Source organism: Phacochoerus africanus, chromosome 1 (assembly GCF_016906955.1).
Source record: "Phacochoerus africanus isolate WHEZ1 chromosome 1, ROS_Pafr_v1, whole genome shotgun sequence".
NCBI lineage: Eukaryota > Metazoa > Chordata > Mammalia > Artiodactyla > Suidae > Phacochoerus > Phacochoerus africanus.
In genome coordinates, this window is record NC_062544.1 from 118,820,419 (window position 1) to 118,841,352 (window position 20,934).

At 39.0% G+C, this 20,934-nt stretch overlaps 1 protein-coding gene across 4 annotated transcripts in view; it reads right to left on the reverse strand.

Annotated features, from left to right (window-relative positions):
• TASOR (transcription activation suppressor) overlaps positions 1-14,945 on the reverse strand; it is a 61,577-nt gene extending 46,632 nt beyond the window's left edge. For all 4 annotated transcript variants that reach the window (XM_047777191.1, XM_047777209.1, XM_047777180.1 and 1 more), the window contains exons 1-4: positions 14,357-14,945; positions 3,752-3,897; positions 2,230-2,322; positions 451-523 (exon numbers count right to left, since the gene is read on the reverse strand). In XM_047777191.1, coding sequence (XP_047633147.1) covers positions 451-523; positions 2,230-2,322; positions 3,752-3,897; positions 14,357-14,687 — 643 coding nt within the window. In that variant the 5' untranslated portion in view covers positions 14,688-14,945. The remainder of the gene's footprint in view (positions 1-450; positions 524-2,229; positions 2,323-3,751; positions 3,898-14,356) is intronic.
• Between the last annotated feature and the right edge of the window lie 5,989 nt (positions 14,946-20,934).

Consider the following 20,934-nt stretch of genomic DNA (forward strand, 5'->3'; position numbering starts at 1 on the left):
CTCAGTGGGTTCAGCATCTGGCGTTGCTATGAGCTGTGGTGTAAGTCACAGACGTGGCTCAGATCTGGCATTGCAGTGGCTGTGGTATAGACCGCAGTTGTAGCTCTGATTCAACCACTACCCTGGGAACTTTCATATGCCGAAGGTGTGGCCCTAATAAGACAAAATAATAATAATTATAAAACCAGAAAAAAACATTAAACTTTTTACTTTTTAAAATCACTAGGACTAAGACATTTAAAAAAAAAAAGATAATCCTTGCTCAATTTCAAGTATGCAAAATCAGAAAAGAAGGATAAAACTGGTCTTACACTGCAGAACCTGAAATTAGTCCCTTTTTCTGGGAACATGACAAAGACTAGATTAATTTAATTATAAGGACTGCAGCAAAATTAGATACGCTTTTAAAGGGCAACATAATAATCGGTATGAAAAAAGAAAAAAGATTACCCATGGAAGGACTGCCAAGAATTGTTATTTTGGACTGGCCCACCTGTAATCCTTTTTCACATATGCTTTGAACCTAAATAAACAAAACATTTCATTTTATAATACATTCAATGTGAAGAGATAGTTTATAAACTTGTTTTAAGTAAAATCTTAGCTCCTAAACTATACCTGTTCTACATTATAGAAATTATATGCATAAGTTTATGACTAAATATCAACTGTGAAACTGGTTTACACTTTTTATATAACCATAGCTGGAATCCTTATTTGTTTATGCCAGGTCTAATAAATACTCAGATATCATGCCATTCATATATAAAAATCCCCTTTTAGAACTTTTGGTGGGAATATAAATTGGTACAACTACTATGGAAAGCAACACTATGCTGGTTCCTCAAAAAACTAAATACAGAACTACCATATGATCTAGTCATCCCACTTCTGGGCATATATCTAGAAAAAACTACAATTCAGAAAAGATATATGCACCCCTATGTTGATAGCAGCACTATTCACCATAGCCACGACATGGAAACAACCTAAATGTCCATCAATAGATGAATGGATTAAGATGTGGTACATATACACAATGGAATACTACTCGGCTATAAAAAAGAATAAAATAATGTCATCTGCAGCAACATGGACACAACCAGAGATTTTCACACTGAGTGATGTAAATCAGAAAGACAAAGACAAATACCATATGATACCGCTTATATCTGGAATCCACATGGCACAATAAACGTATCTACAAGATAGAAACTCACAGACACAGAGAACAGATTTGTGGTTGCCAAGAGGGAGGGGGAAGAAAGAAAGTGTGCTGGACTGGGAGTTTGTAATAGATGCAAACTATTACATTTAAAATGGATATGTACTGACATCCTGCTGTACAGCACAGGTAACTATATCCAGTCTCTTGGCACAGACCATGATGGAAGATAATATAAGAAAGTGAATGTATATAATTGTATGACTGGGTTTCTTTGCTGTATGCAGAAATTGTCACAATAAGTAAATCAACTATATGTTAATAAAAAAAATTCAACTAAAAATAAATCCCCTTTTAGAATTAGAATGGCCAAAACATTTAAAGAGAAAGTAATTCCATCTAAATATTCTTCAATTAAAGGAGAAAAAATAGTTTCTGGTACATATAATCAGCAATACAGAAAATAATCTTCTTCAATAAAGGGAACATTATTCATTATCAAACACATTCTAGGAGCAAAAAATAGGTTTGATTGAAGAAAAAAATGAACCCATGTGAAAAGCAAAACATAAAACAATGAAATACCTTGCCCTACACTAAACCATCTCTTCCATTTATATATCAAAAAATTGTTAGTTTAGGAGTTCCCACCGTGGCACAGTGGGTTAAGAATCTGACTGCAGCACTCAGATGGCTGTGGAGGTGTGGGTTCGATTCCCAGTTCCATGCAGTGGGTTAAAGGATCACACCATGCAATTATGGCTCAGATTCAATCCCTGACCCAGAAACTTCCAAATGTTGCAAGTGTGGCCATAAAATTAAAAAAAAAAAAAAAAAAACCTGTTTATAAAAATCAAGTGTATTGAATAATTACAAAACTTAGTAACTTATAATGAAAATGCTTTCTCTTTTTTTTGGCTATGGCATACAGCAGCTTAATGTGGGATATCAGTTCCCAGATTGGGGACTGAACTCAGGTCACAGCAGTGAAAGCATCAAATCCTAACCATTAGACCACCAGGGAACTCCCTCAAATGTTTTTTGAATAAAATGAGTTCACTCACCTGATATCGATCAACCATCAGAAATGCATAAGATTCTGAAAGTTCTTTATCTAAACGACCATCAAACTTCAGTTCTCTTCTCTTTTCTGTAAACTAAATGAAATTAAATCTGTAACAACTCTTTAGCATGTGATTTTTTCAAGCCAAGAGTTTCACGATTTTTACTTCTAAGAAATTCCAAATCTACCAAAGCAGAAATTACCATTTCTCTCCCTATAACTTCTGCATTTTAGTTTTTTTGCCATTATAATTGGCTTTTTATCCTTACCAAAGGATACACAGCCAAAGAAGCATCTCATGTTTAACAATTTTAACGAAATTTCTATTAAAATTTTACCATACTCCAACTCCCACAGATTTTTAAATCCATGTTTTAATTATCTTTGGATCTCTCGTTTTACCTAACATGGTGATTTGCATACAATAGGTGGTTTAATAAACCTACTTAATGACCAGCTTCTAGACTATACATAAACTCAATTAGAAAAGGAAAAATATTTCATGTCTTTACAACTACATTCTTAATGTCAGGTACATAAGCCATGCTCCATACCCATTTCTAAGATAAAAGAGTGACTTGCCCTTAGTACACCTGAATGATAAGTACCCTAAACTGCTAGCTTTCCCTTTTTTCACAAAGACATTCAAAATATAGAAACCATATATAACAGATTTACACACAATATTCCATCTGTTATTGATCTTCAATAATATCATTTCTCTTTAGAATAAATTTCCGTATAAAACTAACAAATATAATATCATACCATGAAACCACATCAAAACTACCAACATTTTAATTTCCTCTGGGAGCTGGTAACATTCATCCACTTTAGGGATCCTTTGCAAGTTAAATTCAGATAGTGCTCAACTTACAAAAGTACAAAATTAGTAGTATTCCGTGTATGTTACAAAACAATACACGCAACAAATTTCTCAACATCTCATTTGTATTACCTCAGGATCATTCATGCTGGTTTTTCCTAAATCAAAACTCAAAAAATATTCTATTTTATAAATCAAACTGAAATTTACTAACAGGCTCAACTGTTGCCTTCGTTCTTACTCTTTCACTAAGAATTTCTAATGATATTAAGATAATTCAACTACCATGCAACAATTGAGGGAAAAACTAAACACATCCTAAAAGAGAAAACATTTTATTTCATTACCTTCCAATGCAGACATAGTATGCTTTTAGGGATTCCATTTAACTAACATGTGCTTGAAAAAGCAAAAAGCCTTGTTATGAGTTTACAGTTAAGCCATTATACAATCCCTAAGATTCATTTTTACTAAAAGAAATTATTTCACATAACCACACATTAATTTAACAATACAAATAAATGTAGTGCAGTATCAACAGTGTTCAGGGGGAAAAATGAACTTAAAATTTGTTTTCCCTTCTATAACTTAGCTTTCCTAAAAAGTTTAGGATTTTTAAAGAAAACGAAGAAATTAAAACAAATTCCAGGTTAATTGGTTCTGAAGAATCTCACAAAAAGCACAATTTAAAACATACCTCCTTTTCCAAAAGCTCATTATGTATCAAGCAAGCACGTTTGTAGTTAAAATTTGTTGCTGAAGTTGGTTCAAGGTAAGATGAATGGAGAATATTTAAAACATCTTCAAATTCTCGAGAGCCTGGAGTTAACAGCTGAAAAAGTGCTAAAATAAAAAACATTAATTTAAAGATTATTTTATCTTAAATGTAGTTTCTTTCTCTCTCTCTCTTTTTTTTTGGGCCAGGCCTAAGACATGATGAATGTCCTGGGCCAGGAATCAAACCTATGCCACAGCAGCAACACAAGCCGTTGCACTGAGTATCAGATCCTTAACCCACTGCACCACAAAGGAACTCCCCAAATGTAGTTTCTTACATTTTTGTGGGTTTGTTAATATGATTTTTTTTTGTCTTTTTGCCTTTTCTAGGACCGCTCCCATGGCATATGGAGATTCCTAGGCGAGGGGTTGAATCGGAGCCATAGCCACGGGCCTACGCCAGAGCCACAGCAACACGGGATCCGAGCTGCGTCTGCGACCTACACCACAGCTCATGGCAACGCCAGATCCTTAACCCACTGAGCAAGGCCAGGGACTGAACCCAAAACCTCATGGTTCCTAGTCAGATTCTTTAACCACTGCGCCACGACGGTAACTCCAATATGACTTTTAAATAGAGTTTTAAAAAAGGCATCACAGTCATCTCATTTTGTATTATGCAAAAGAGATAAATCATTGAAGAAAAAAACTAGTTACTTGTCACTCGTTTTATAATATGCAAAAGAGACACTAATTCATTGAAGGAAAAAACCCTTCAGCAATGAGCATCTGGCATTACACATGCAGACATGGCGGTTATAGTTTTGCAAAACTTAGTGGATGCTACATTAGGCAACCTACACTGCTTAAAGACAGCTCATAAGATACAGTGCATAAACTCATCTTGTCTCAACTCCTATTTTACATTACACTTAAGTAGTATGTCTAGGACCATTTATTTCAGTAAATTAAATGCATACACCTTAAGTAAAAACATAAAAGCATTTAAGACATTTATGGGTCTACAGAATAAAATGAGTCTATCTGGTTTTTAATATTAAAGTTAAAATAAAATACACAGCATCCATTAACTTCTTGTATTACCAATATAAAGTAGTAGAAAACTTGGTGAAATGGAAAGATATGGAACTTTGGAGTCAAACCTGGACACAAACATCAGACGTAGCACTTATTGGCTATGTAGGAGACATGGGGTAAATCCATTACTTAACCAAACAAGCTCAGTAAGTACTCTCTTCGTAAAAAAAAGAGAACTCTAGCTATCCTAATAACTACTACTATATGCCACGTGCCACATGACATGATACATGGAGAAAGCTCTAAGCAGTGCATCTAGTACAGAGTAAGACAGTAAAAACTTTTATTCCCTACTCCTCCAACTATTGTACACCCTATTTAAATTTTAAAATACTTTAGTGAAATAGCCAATTTGTCCTTCAACCAGTAGCCTAATAACTTCAAATTTTCACTTTACGTGTGAAATAACTTAACCTAATAAACTTCAAACATCAAGTCTATACATAGATATTTTCTCCAAACCAAAAGGAACCACTTATTTTTCACTGTAGACATAAATATCCATAGAACCTATATGTTATTACCTTAATTTCTTTCAGATACTCTTTATAAGGAGTCAATTAAAAAAAAAGTCAATAAACGCCAGTCAAAATACTTTTAGGTCACTACTCAGTGTTCTACTTGTGTATACTCGCAAAGGTACCACAGAGCAGCTGACAGGCTGTTTTTACTGTATTTTCAATATATAGTTATTAGGCTTTAAAGGACTTAATGTCAAATGATATATCCATTCGTCTTATTCATTTACCAAACAATGTGTATTTACTAAAGTGTCTATAAAAAATGTAGCTTTCAGTGACAGAATGTATAAAACAAATGGTTCCTACCACTCTGGAAGTGCACACAAAAATGGGCGTGGGGAGGAGATAATAAAATCACACTTATAAAAATGCAATTAAGACTGACTAGTTCACGAGTTCCCGTCGTGGCGCAGTGGTTAACGAATCCAACTAGGAACCACGAGGTCGCGGGTTCGATCCCTGGCCTGGCTCAGTGGGTTAATGATCTGGCGTTGCCGTGAGCTGTGGTGTAGGTTGCAGACGCGGCTCGGATCCCGCGTTGCTGTGGCTCTGGCGTAGGCCGGGGGCTGCAGCTCCAATTGGACCTCTAGCCTGGGAACCTCCATATGCCGCGGGAGCGGCCCAAAGAAATAGCAAAAAGACAAAAAAAAAAAAAAAAAAGACTGACTAGTTCACAACAATGTAAATCAACTATACTTAAATGAAAAACTTTTTTTAATGATAAAAAAAAAGGCTGACTAGTAAGTGGGGGGAAAAAAATAAAAGAACTAAAGACGAGTTTCCTGGTGGCTCAGTGGGTTACAGATCCAGCATCATGGCTGGGGTTTGGGTTGCTGCTCTGGTGTCAGCATGATCCCTGGCCCTTGCAACTTCTGCATGCCAAAAACAAAACCAAAACCTAAGGAACTATTAAACACGGAAAGTATCCCACAATCAAATTTATAGATGAGAATACTAAATAATCTACTGATTGTAAGCTCCATGACAGCCTTATTCATTGCTCTATCTACACCTGGGGCACTGGCCCCAAGTTGAAAGACTGAATAAGTAAGTAAAGAAAGTAAGAATAAACTTTGTCAAGGTTTGTTTTTTTTTGGCCACTCTGTGGCACATGGAGTTCCAGGGCCGGGGATCAGATCCTAGTCACAGTTGCAACCTATGCCACAACTGTGGCAACACTGGATCCTTTAACCCACTGTGCCAGGACAGGAATAGAAGCTGCAACCTGTGCTGTGGAGACGCCACTCATCCCATTGTGGCAGAGCAAGAACTCCAAGATTTTTTAATACAGATATATTCTAAACTACCAAAATATGACTGTTGCCAGTTTAAATTAAGTCTCACAATTTCAACAATAAAGCAAAATGAAAGCTCACAAAACAGGGAGAACTCCATTCTGTCAAAAAAAAAAAAAATCTGCTTTATAATATGTGGTAGGAAAAAAACGATTTTCTGATGGCCCCCAACTAAGCTGGAAAACACCTGTGAAGGAAAATAGCACGTGGAATGGTTTTTATAGGCTTTCACATCCCAAGTGGGCCAAACATGATTTTTAAAGTTGGGCTTTATGCATGATTGATTCTTTTGTTTCTAAACTAACAAGTGATTTCAGTTATCTAGAAATATGCCAAAAAGAAGTATCAAGTGGCTTTACATGTCTATGAAATTTCACAAATCCACATAAATTATTTTTCTTATTTAAGCTTTTCCAACACTATTTCCACCACAATCTAATCAAAGTGAAAAATTCAAGGTAAATCATATAAATTTATGTAGAAATTAACATTCAACCTATTCTCAAAAAAATATTTAACATATGTTTCATTCCAAAGCAATGTCCTAGAGTCACCTCAAATGTACTCAAGTACACTGTCAGTGAAAAAATTCTTGTGAATAAAAAACACAGAAAAAGGTGCCAAGACTTTAGGTCTAACAATAAATATTTGTGTTTTAGGTATATTTCAAATGCTTCACTTGGCTTTACTATTAGACCAGGGTTATAATTTTTATATTTTCTTCCTAATTATCAATTTCTGTAAGAATAAAATTATGCTATAACTATTTTTAAAGGTTTCAAGTCAATGTGCTGGAGTGGTAGCTTAGAAATATAAGAAGTTTATGTTCTGAATGTACATTCCCTGGTGGTCTATTTTATCTTTAATAATCCTCTAAAGGATAGATATATCCTGACCAACAAATCCTGTCACTTCTTTAAAAAATTTTATATATATACTCATCATATTATGGGCCATCTCTTGAGGCAGTAATAATAACCTTATGATTACCCAAATGGGGAACAGAACATTTTACACATTAATCATCCATTTCACTTAAGGAAGTCAGCATCCAATAATACACCATTCTCCAGATTCTAACATTTATTGAGTGTAACCATTATTTCTTTCCAGGTACTGTACCAAGAGCTTTATATGCATTATCTCATTTAATCGTAGAAACCACCCTATGAAGTTCATGATGCCCATTTCACAAATTTAAACTGAGATTACTTAGCCTAAGGTTAATAACCGAATAGGGCAGGTGGGTATTCAAATTCAGGCTGCCTTGCCACAAATCTTATATTCTGAACTGTAAGTAAATGAAAAGATGTGTATGTGGGTATATCTAAGAGCTGAAACTAATCATTCCAAGAGCTAGAAAAATAGAATTGTTTTCTTATTTTAGACCAAGAAATTATATTAGCTATAAGGAAATGAGCTATAAAACATCTGCTGTCTAGAATGCTCTGTCTTAAGTATCTTAATAGTTCTCATAACTATCACATTTTTTTTTGGTTTATAAAGGTTAACCGCAATTTTAAGTTCTTCCAGACATGAAGCACATAATTTTGCTTATTTACAAGATTTACATCAAATCCAAAGATAGCTGGTTTTTTGGGTTTTTTTGCCTCTTTATGGGGCCGCTCCCGTGGCATATGGAGGTTCCCAGGCTAGGGGTCTAATCAGAGCTGTAGCTGCTAGCCTACCCAGAGCCACAGCAATGTGGGATCCGAGCCGCATCTGCGACCTACACCATAGCTCACAGCAACGCCAGATCCTTAATCCACTGAGCAAGGTCAGGGATCGAACCCGCAACCTCAATGTTCCTAGTCGGATTCATTAACCACTGAGCCACGATGGAACTCCGATAGCTGACCAATTTCTGATAATTCACAAGATTTCTCTATTTACGAAACTGATTACAGATCTATTTTATGGGATTTAAGAGTGGATTTAGCAAGGCACGTGGAGATTTATAATTCAAATGAGGAAACTGATTTTTATCACAGATCAGAACTAGAATTGAAGATTTTTATTACTGGTAGCATACAAAACATACTAAGAATCCAATGTTATATTTAAGCAGCTAGAATAGACATACAGTTAGGGTTATGAAATAGTACCTTTGTTCCTTAGTTGAAGGAATATTTTTCCTCAACTACATTTACCAATTTAGTCTCAATGCCAATCTTTATGTTTGAATGTTTGTATTAAGATTGTGTATGTTAAAAAAAAAACTATCATATATACATATATATAAAAACGTTTTATGTTTTTGGCTGCACCCACCCACAGCATGGGGAAGTTCCCAGGCCAAGAACTGAACCCCTACTGCAGTTGCAACCTGTGCCACAGCTGCAGCAAGGTAACCCACTGTACCTCATGGTAACTTCCAAGCTTAACTTTTAAAATAAGATGGATCGATATTACCAAAATATACCAATGGAAAATACAAAATACATATTCCAACTTAAAATAATTCATGGAAGAAATGGAAACAGCAGAAAGTAGGTTGGAGATCACACTGGTCTTCAATTCTCTCTGAATCCATCTCTGATGTCTACTACAACTAATGACTAAAGTACAACGAATATCCATTTGTTCCTCACAATAATTTAGATCTTTTAAAAACTGCTGTTCTGTATGCCACTGGTGTGGCCCTAAAAAGCAAAACAAAAACAAAAAATAAAAATCACTGTTCTTTAGTCTAATAAAATTCTACAGATGTAATTCTGTAGGAATGGACTTTCATCCCTAAATCATCATTGGACTTAGTGCAGAATTTAGAAATTTTTGTTGTTGTTGTTGTTGTCTTTTTGCCTTTTCTAGGGCCGCTCCTGCGGCATATGGAGGTTCCCAGGCTAGGGTCGAATTGGAGCTGTAGCAGCTGGCCTACACCACAGCAACAGAGAATCCGAGCTGCGTCTGCGACCTACACCACAGCTCACAGCAATGCTGGATCCTTAACCCACTGAGCAAGGCCAGGGATTGAACCCGAAACCTCATGATTCCTAGTCAGATTCTTTAACCACTGAGCCACGAAAGGAACTCCAGGAATAAATATTTTAGAAGAGATGTAGAGAGACAACAAACATGAAACTTGACTTTCCTGGACTGGAGAATATGTCAAAGAAAATTTTACCTCCACTACTCAGAATTTATATGCACACAAAACATTTTATGTGGATGACTGGATTCTACATATACTTTCCTGCTCAGATTTATTTACTTTTTTTATTTGTCTTATTGGGGCCGCACCTAGGGCATATGGAGGTTCCCAGGCTAGGGGTCTAATTAGAGCTGTTGCCGCCAGCCTACAGCACAGCCACAGCAATGTGGAATCCGAGCCATGTCTGCGACCTACAACACAGCTCATGACAACGCCGGATCCTTAACTCACTGAGCAAGACCAGGGATCAAACCCGCAACCTCATGGTTCCCAGTTGGATTCATTTCCACTGCGCCACGACGGGAACTCCTTGCTCAGATTTACTTCTATGCGTGAAAACCTCTGGTACATAGAACCAAGTCATTCATATACAATTTGCATGGTGTTCATATAAAATGTCATGCAAATTTCCTTAAGAAAGAGTTTTAGGCACAAAGTCTTCCAAAAAACAACTTCAAATTTTGTGGGAAAAGATGGAGATTTGGGAGAATTAGCCATTAATTCTCCTGAAAGAGGCCAGTATGGACGCAAGTACATGATGCAACTGATGAGAGGCAAGAGCACAAGAACTGTTAATCTTATGCCCTACATAAAGCATTAACCAATAAACATTTTCTAGAACATGAATCATCACTGCATTTCTCAAGAAATTTGGAGGGAAATAATTATACCAAATGTAATTACCAATTTTAATTTACTTGTGATGAGTTACACTATTAGATTTTAGAGTAAAAGAAGGCAAGAGTAACTCCACAAATTGGTTAAATGTGAAACAGTGCCTCCTTACAATACAGAAAATAGCCCAGCCAATAAGAAACAAAATAACACATAAATCATAAAGACTAAAAATCTTACTCTTCCAGTCAGCAGATCACTGAATCTGTCAGTACTGATTAAATGCATTAATTTTACCATGTGATATCATTTATATCTGGAAAATAATATACGGCACAAATGAACCTTTCCACAGAAAAGAAAATCATGGACATGGAGAACAGATTTGTGGTTGCCAAGTGGGAGGGGGAAGGAGTGAGATGGACTGGAAATTTGAGGTTAATAGATGCAAACTATTGCCTTTGGAATGGATAAGCAATGAGATCCTGCAGTATCTAGTCACTTATGATGGAGCATGATAATATGAGAATAAGAATGTACACACGTATATGTGACTGGGTCACCTTGCTATACAGTAGAAAATTGACAGAACACTATAAACCAGCTATAATGGAAAAAATAAAAATCATTATAAAATTTAAAAAGTCCTACTAAAAAAACAAAAACTTTTTTTTTTGTCTTTATAGGGCCGCACCCGCGGCATATGGAGGTTCCCAGGCTAGGGGTCTAATTGGAGCTACAGCTGCTGGCCTATGCCACAGCCACGCCAGATCCGAGCCGCACCTGTGATCTACACCACAGCTCAGGGCAACGCCGGATTCTTAACCCACTGAGCAAGGCCAGGGATCAAACCTGCAACCTCACGGTTCCTGGTGGGATTTATTTCCGCTGCGCCACAACAGGAATCCCAAATTACATAATAAAAAAAGAAATAAGACAAATTCTACACCTAGGTTCAAATTTCAACTCTACATTATGTGACCTCAGGAAAGTTATTTACCTCAGTAGTTCAGTTTCCTCATCTATAAAATGAGAACAGGAGTTCCCATAGTAGCGCAGTGGTTAACGAATCCAACTAGGAACCATAAGGTTTCGGGTTTGATCCCTGGCCTTGCTCAGTGGGTTAAGAATCCAGTGGTGCCATGAACTGTGGTGTAGGTTGCAGAGGAGGCTAAGATCTGGTGTGGCTGTGGCTGTGGCCAGCGGCTATAGCTCCAATTGGACCTCTAGCCTGGGAACCTCCATATGCCACAGGTGCGGCCCTAGAAGAGGAGAAAAGACCCCCCCAAAAAAAAAAGAGAGAGAACAGTACCTACCACAAAGGATTGAGATTTAGTTAATGCAGTTAAACTACTTAGAACAATGCCTACAACTCATTAAGTACTATAAAGTGTTTGCCAATATAATTAATTAAAATGGCAGTATTTGGGATGTTATCCTACTGTCAAGCCCAATAAAATAACTGAATCAGGCTATATTCACAGAGGTTTTCCTTTAAGTACCAAAAATACAGGAGTCCTAGTCTTAAATTTCACTGGAAAAGCAGTCACAAGCAAAGGTATGCCACCATATTAAAATATGAATGCAAAACCTTTGATATTGAAAAGTTCAGAGGTATCTACAGAAAACAATCTAATATTCACAATAAAAGACTGATCTGACCACAACTAACATCTAGTCAAATTCCATACATAAAGTGATACCTTTTAAGTCTTCCAAAAGATTATTTTGGGATCAAGTGTGAAACTAGCAGTGCCTGCTGCACTGTTTGTGATTAATCATTTCCTTTAATAATGAAAAGAGGAATTTTTCTATTAAATTCTATCATCAAGCACTAACTCCTTTCAGACTGGACACGATGAAGTCCATGGCTGTAAAAAGCTGCTTATTTAAGTTTTAAAAGCTCTACTTAAATCGTTATTGCACTATTTGAACAGCTGCTGCTCAGTGTACAAATATTTAGACAAGTTAAAAATTACTCATTTTCACTAAACATGAAAAAAGTCCACTGTGTTATATTTTCTTACCAGACCTCCTTGGGGAGAAAGGTAACAACCTTCTGCCTCTACCTGAGAGTGGAAAATATAAATTTTCCCCAAGAGAGCATCAGACTCAAGGGAGAAAACAACTAGGTTTTATATTTCCTAATTCCTCAATTATATCCACTTTCAATGTGTTCAAATGAAGTCTATTTTACAGCAACCTCTAGATCTTATTAAAAAACAAACAGAAAACACATGCAAACAGTACCTTTCAACATTTCCTAGAGCCCTCCCTCATATCAAACCAAACCATGAGGGTTTTTAAACCAATTTTCTAGTCCTATCAAGAGTTAAAAAGGAGGACATCATGCTTTTATGCTTTACTTAAATCCCTAAAAAAATGGGCTTCAAAACTATTATCAAGTAGAAAAAAAATGAAAAATGTTCAGCCTCCTACTGTGACCCTATAACCAGAGCCCGCCTGAATATATTTCCAATCTATTCTCCACCACTTGATAAATTAGGCTTAAGATCTAACTATCCTCTCTTAGACTACACCATACATCTTAAATAAACCAAAAGAATGGATAACTTCGACCTTTACAAGAATCCTCTTGAACCCTAAAATGTTTTACATTACCTCACTTAAAAGATATTTCTAGAAACGTTCCTCATGCTAACGGACAAAAAGTAACCTCATCTTTGTCAACAAGGTTTCGCACACCAGCGATTTCCTTGGTTTTGTAATCCAAATAGAATTAACAATTTGATTTAATGTGTATCTGACAAAGGCTAACAATTTCAGTTGTGCAAATGGAACTGGTAATGCACATGGAAAGAGGAAGCACATGCTTCATTCAAGATACTCTTTATCAAGATTCAAAGCACAAATTACGTTTTCTGCAAATAAGAAATTCCTATTAGTTTTCAAAGTAAATCATGAAGAACGGAGCCAAACTCTAAAACAAAAAGCTTTAAATTGACCAAATCCAGAGCATCCCAAATCACTGGATAATCAAAAATTGTATTCCGATTAACAGAAAACGGTCGTTTCTTCCATTAAAAAATGGGTCATAATACGGCATTAAGTTTTAAAATGGTAACGTAGTTCATGTAACTCTTCCCACATTGGTTCCAAAAACTAGACTGGACTTTAAAATTTTTTTCTTAAGTTCTCTCATCTGCAAAATCAAATTGGTGAATCTTGGGCATAAGCTAACCTCTATTTTTTTTCCAGAGGGAAATTACTGCACCAAGAACCTACCTACCTTCCCAATTTTCTCAAATTCAAGAAAAAACATACTAAAGTTTGGATTTAGAAAGCCCTAACGCCTCAAAAATGAGAAAAAAAAAATCTACATGGAAATGAAGTGTGATGGAAAATAAGTGTTGCATGAATCACATCTAACGGAGATTTCTAAACAAGAGAAGACGCTGACATCGAGCAAATTTCAAGTAGACACAGATAGCTGAAGAATTTCCATAGGGAGAAGCACTTGTGGTCCTCTCAACGCAGTGGCCTTGGAGTAAGCCCCAGATTCCACGGCCACGGGTAATTTCCACCGTGAGACTTCTCAGAAGCATCCTTAGGAGGACACATCGGCTTCTCTGCCTTCAGGGGCTGGGAGGGAGGGGCGCCGAGCACCATCTTTCCTCTCTGGGAGCTGCAGCCTTATAGACACGCTTCAAACCTGAACTACTTCCAACTTCCACCGGGAGGGGGGAAGCAGGGGAGCGTGGTTTCCACCGCCTTCGTCTCGCACCAAAGCGCAGCTGCTGGGCGGCCGTGGCAGTGAGGGGAGAGGCGGCCGGCGCTGCATGCGTGTTTACGTGTCTCGGATGGGTGTGGGAAGGAAACAGAGAGGTTCTAATGAAAAGATGGAGGGGAGAGAGAGAGGGGTTGGGGAAGAGGGGAAGCACCACCTTTCTTTTCTCTGCTCTTCCTGGGGATCTGAAAACTCCTCCTAACAGGTCTTTCGGGCTCTTCGGGGCCTTTGGGCAGAGCGGCCGCGCCCGCCTCAGAGGAGTCCTGAGGCTGCTCGTGGCAGAGGCTCGGGACGGCCTCAGCAGCCGCGCTCTCCTCAGGCCCGGTGCCGCCGCCGGGCTCCGCGATGCTGACGCCGCCGCCATTTTGTGGGGTGGACTCAAGCTCCGGAAGCGCCTGCTTCATCTCGTCGTCTCCGCCGCCGCCGCCACCACTTTCCCAGCTCGCGTCCGTCGGCGGAGAGGCCTCCGCCTCCGCTGCAGTCGCCATCCCGCCGCCGTGAGGAGCTCCGGGAACCTTCTGTCGACAAGGTCGACGGGGGTGGGGGGAAGGGGCGGCGGGCCGGCCTCGCCGCCGAGCTGCTCTCAGCCCACCCACCCCCTTCCCCCCGTGGCCGCGGGCCGCAATCCCGGGCCAGCAGCCTCTCAGGCGCCCCGAAGCGGGCGCCCCAACCGTGCCGCCCAACCCCCGGAGCCGCTCCTCTCTCGGGCAGTTCTTTGGCCGGCCCCCGCCACTCAACGTGCTGGCGTCGGGGCCGGGAGGGGGCGGGGACATCGCGGAGCCCTAAGCCAATGGGGGCGCGGCGCCCGCCTCCGCGGGTGCGGATGGACGGCGCCCAGGGGCGGAGCCTCAGGAAGCTCGAGCCCGCCAAAAGGGGCAACCGCAACGCCCAGAGAGTACCTCGACGCCCCGGCGCGCTGCGGGGTCGATGGGCCTCCCGGGGAGCTGCACGATCTCGGACAGTGATCTCGGACAGTGCTTGGCCAGCGCCGCCGGCGAGGGCGAGGGCGAGGGAGGCGCGCAGAGCCAGGTCCTGGGGACGCAGGCTTCGCCTTTTTCTGGGCAAGATTACCCCGTGTCTCCGCGCAGGATTTACTTTGGCCAAAAGAGAATAGAGGCAATGGTTGTGGGAAGATCCCGGCTTTGTGAAATATTTGCGTGCATATAAAGGCCTGGAGTAGTGATAAGCGAGTGGGCTGCAGCAATAAGAGCCTGAAAACCTCGGGGGGGCCTGCTTCACCTACCTGCCGTTCCTACCGGATTTTGCATCTTTACAACAGATTACTCCCACCTGCCCCCCACCCTTTTATCTTACTAGGTTGTAACCTGTGGCACGCCTCCAGCAAGCGGTCAATACCTCGGATCCTTTGATAAGACTTCCACAGCTGAATGTTAACAGGATTTGGTTCTGCAGAGCTTGAGGAAAGAAGTGCTGCTGGCTCTTAGATTTCGTGTTTCAGTTTTCTCATAGTGTATACTAAAGAAAAATATAATCGTTTGCCGTCACGTTAAAAAAAACACGCAGAAAAAAAAAAACCCACAGCAGGTGATCGCTTCACAGTCGAGTAAAAGACCTTTAAATAGCTTATGCTAATTGGGTTGAACTACTATTTATTTGGTTTACAGTGAATACAGTATATCTTGTGTTCTTTCTACGTGCTAACCACCCCCACAAAGCAATTCACATATATTACGTATATTTAATCCTCACAACAACATATTAGGGAGATACTATCATGCACAACTTAAAATAAGTATTGCAATTAGGAGAATGGGATTAACAGATGCACATTACTATGCATAAACAAGGATTTACCGCATAGCACATGGAACTACATTCAGTATCTGGTAATAACCTATAATGGAAAAGAATGGGAAGCTGTACACCTGAAACTAACACAATATTGTAAATAGAAGTTAAATAAAAAGTGTTGCAAGACGTTGAACAAATTAACAAAATCATAATTTGAGGCCAGATCTATTTAACTCCAAATAAAGTACTTTCCTTCCATTTCTCTCTTTTTCTTTTTTTTGTCTGTTATCCTTTTAGGGCCACACTTGAGGCATATGGAGGTTCCCAGGCTAGGGGTCTAATTGGAGCTACAGCTGCTGGCCTACACCACAGCCAGAGCAACACCAGATCTGAGCCACGTCTGCCACCTACACCACAGCTTATGGCAATGCCGGATCCTTAACCCACTGAGTGAGGCCAGAGATTGAACTTGCAACCTCATGGTTCCTAGTCAGATTTGTTTTTGCTGCACCACGACAGGAACTCCTATTTTATTTATTTATTTTTTTCTACTTCTTTTCTAAGAACAATCTTCACAACAGCTCTGCACCTTTAAGCATTTTATGGATGGTTATTTCACCATCCATAGGATTGATATTTTGCTCAGTCTCCAGAAGAATCAGGATTGGGGCCCAGACCACTATTCTCAAACTCCAGCTGTCTCCTAAGGCATTGGCTGACCAAGCCTATAATTATAATAAAACTCTATGCCTTGCCACGTGGCTGATACTTAAAGAGCATTCCCAAGGACAATAGCAGAGTTGGATTATAATGTCCTGTGATAAATATAATTGCTGTTTTAACAGTTAATATGGAAAAGCTAATCATGATTTGCTTAACCTATTCAAATCACCTCAGTAAATTATAGGAAAATAATTATAAAACAATATTTCCTTTTAGTAAATACTTAATATAAAAACACATTTTAAAATACTGTATGATTCCCGTAGTGGCACAGTGGTTAGCAAATCCTACTAGGAACCATGAGGTTTCGGGTTCGATCCCTGGCCTCGCTCAGTGGGTTATGGATCCGGCATTGCTGTAAGCTGTGGTGTAGGTCACAGATGAGGTTCAGATCCTGTGTTCCTGTGGCTGTGGTGTAGGCTGGTGGCTACAGCTGGAATTAGACTCCTAGCCTGGGAACCTCCATATGCTGTGGGTGTGGCCCTAGAAAAGACAAAGAAGAAAAAGAGAGTGTGTTATGTGTATTGTCTCATTAATCTCCACAAAAAATACTAATGCTATCCATATTTTACATATATGGAAACTGAGACAAAGGGGTTATTTACTTAAAGTCATTTAGATTTTTTTTTTCCATTTAGATTTTTAAGTGGCAGAACCAAGATTCTAACCCAGTTAGTCTGCCTTCATGCTAGTAACCACTCTAGGCTAGTAATCACTCTAGGCTAAACTCTCTTGCTGGTGGCAAAACAAAGTCCAGAACTCAGTGCGTTTGCCACAATGCTACCTCCCTTCCTCAAATGGTACTTTAAAAGACAAGATATAAATAGCAATAACTCAGCAATAACTGCCAGTATCACTGATGCAATAGTACAGATATATTCATTCACATTTGAAATGTTTATTCAAGGATATCATTGTTGTTTGTAATGGGACATCAAGAGTTGTTTGAAATAACAAAGGATTGGAAACAATCTAAGTGTCTATCAATAGGGTATATCCATAAAGGAAGTACTGGTACATGCTACAACATGGAGGCATCTTCCTAAGTGAAATAAGCCAGACACATAAAAAAACACATACTGTATGATTCCATTCACATGCAAGTTTAGAATTGGCAAATCCATAGTAACAGAGAAAAAACTGATGGTTCCCAGGAGTTGGAGAGGGGGGGATTAGGACAGATTGCTAACGAGTATAGGATCTCTTTGGGGAGATGACAATATTCCAGAATTGGGTATGATGATAGTTGCAAAACTTTGTGAATGTACTAAAAACCACTGAGTTATATACACTTTCAAACGATGGATATTGCGATATATGAATTACATCTGATTAAAAAAAAAATAGAGATAGGCATTACCAGAGACAGAGTCCAAGCAGCATAGACTCTCTCCCATCATTGGCTTTGAAGAAGCAGGCTGCCATAAATTCTAAGGCTGCCAACAACTTGAGAGACCTTGAAGCAAATTCTTCCCTAGCGAGTCTCCAGGTGAGAATACAGCCCAGCTGACACCATATGCTTTCAGCCATGTGAGACCCAGGCATGGAAAGCAGCTAAACCATGACCAATACTCTGACCTACAGAAACTGTGAGATGACACGTAGATAGTGTTTGATGCCACCCTGTCGTAATTTGTTATGCAGCAACAGAAAACTAATATAGAGTCTACAAAATGCCTAGTTGTTCTAAGTGCTTTGCATATGTAAGGCTCTGTAAGGTAGGAACTCATTCCCATTTTTCTGCTGAAGAAGCTCATGATTGCTCAAACAAAACAACCAAGGTACAGAACAGGATGGAGAGAATGGTAGCATTTGTACCCAAAAAGGGGAAATATAGTTATGTATATACACTCATTTGCATAAAGCTTTTGTGGGAGACTACCTAAGTAACTAGTAACAGTGGCTGCCTGTGGAAGGGAAACAAGGGTGGGAGGGCAGAGGTGGGGGAGACTTCTTCACTCCGTATCTTTTTATACTTTAAAGCATACGCATGCGTCAATACTTAAAAAATTACATTTTAAAAGGAATGGGAAAGAAGATAAAGCAAAGCATGCTGAGAAGCTGTCATCATTACTCAGTAGTTTATACAAGAGTAAATCTTAATCATCCAAAAAGGCAATACAAAGATTTGAGAAGGATCCCAATGTTTCAATATAGAGCAATTACAGACTCCCACATGCTGATCAAATCAATGAGCTAAGTATATAGTTAGAGTTACAGGATTTGCACATAGAAACAAAAGCATTAATAGCAATGTCTTTGAAATGAACGAAGTCACCGATAAGATTTGATAGTAACAACAGCCTTTAGCATTTGAAAAGCAATTTCAAGTGTTTTTTTCAGATGAAAGATGTTTCTTGATGCTAACAATTACCTTAAGCTTTCAAGCTTCAAGGTCACAAAGCTAGGAGATTTTTTTTTTTTGGACATTTCCAGGGAAAATAATAAAGCCAAATCTACAAAATCACCACTAATCCAATTCATAGAATCTTAGGGAGCTTAGAAATTAATCAGTTCGATTCATTCATTTTATGAATAAAGATAGTACCACAAGCCTAAAACTCCATTACCTAATCCAATGCATTGAAAAAAATGTGAAACTGCCATTCCTTTCATTATGCATGAGCTAAAGCAATAATTCTGCCTCAGTGGAGTCACTGTCTATCCCTCAAAGACCTTGTTTGTTACTCACTGAGCAGATATTTCTTGAGTGTGTCCCAAGGAGTTATAAGACCCTGGCAAAAAACTGGGTTCAAGTTCATCATGGTTGATGTATGGAGGGTACAACTTCCATGTAATGAAGAGAAAGCTCAAAAGGAATCCTCAGTTGGAAAAAAAAGAATATTGTTAGGGATGAGGAAGCATGTGAGCATCCCTTCAACTACACAGCTGACTCTGGTAACCATAAATCTCAACTAAGGCCAGGACCCAAGAGCTGTTACAAAGGTTTAATTTTTTTTTTTTATTGAAGAGTATAACTGACCTATAACATTATGTCAGTTCCAGGTGCACAACATAGTGATTTGCTATTTCTATACAGTACAAAATGGTCACCACTTTTGTCATTTCTGAGTCAGACTCTTCTGTTATATGTAATACCATGAATGAATTTCCCAGACATGTTAAGTGAAATAAATCAGACATAAGATATATGATTCCATTCATATGAGGTTCAAGGACAGACAAAAATAGCGGTAATACAATGCAGAATAGTGATTCTCGTGTGTGTGTGTGTGTGTGTGTGTGTGTGTGTGTGTGTGTGTGTGTGTGTGGAGGGGAGGGTTATTGAGTCAAAGGGAACATGAAAGAACTTTCTGAAATGATGAAAATATTCTATATGTTGATCTAGGTGATAGAGAGCATATACATGTATAAATATTTACTGAACTCTGCATTTCAAAGTTGTGCATTTTGCTGTATGAAGTTATTCTTCAATTAAACAACAGCAGAAACTCTTATGGGGGGGTCTCATTATTCAAGGGATAGAGACAAGAGTTCCTCATGTGGCTTGCAGAGCCTTGCTGATCCCGACCTTTTTCTGTTTTCCATATTTGATGCTCTTCCCTGCCCTCCTCCTGGAAGACTGGGTGCCTTGTCAGCCTGTCACACTTGCCCAGCTCCCCAGGCCCCATGATCAACCTTAGTGTCTTACTGTCTTACTGTGTCCCAGTATGGTGTGCTCTTCCTCCCCTCCACACCCTCTTCCCCATTAGCTCCTGCACTTCCTTTGGCTTAAGCTTCATTTCCCTGTGTAAGCTTCCTTGATCATCGCCCTCCCTTCCCCTGTGTGGTGCTTTTCACAGAACCTTGTTTCCTTCAGACAATTTATGCCCCACTTCCCTCAATCTGCAATTACTCCCTCATTTGTGGAATTATTTAATTATACCTATTTCTCCCACTAGACCCTATGTTCCATTCCATGGACTGAAGGACAATACCTGAGTTTACTTACCACAATAAGCCCAGGCATGGCACAGTGCCTGGAACAGAATACGTATTTACTAAATAAATTTTGACTGCTAAGGACAGAGTGGCTATCCGATATTTTCTTCCTAGAAAGTCACTATCTCACATAATCCAATTTGGGTTTTACCTCATTATCGGTTTGCTGGTATATCTTGCTTTAAGCAAAGCACATTATATGGAAATCTAGATTTTCCCAAATTTTAAATTAGGGTGTGTCTATCAAAGGCTCTTGAGGAGTTCCCGTAGTGGCGCAGTGGTTAACGAATCCGACTAGGAACCATGAGGTTGCAGGTT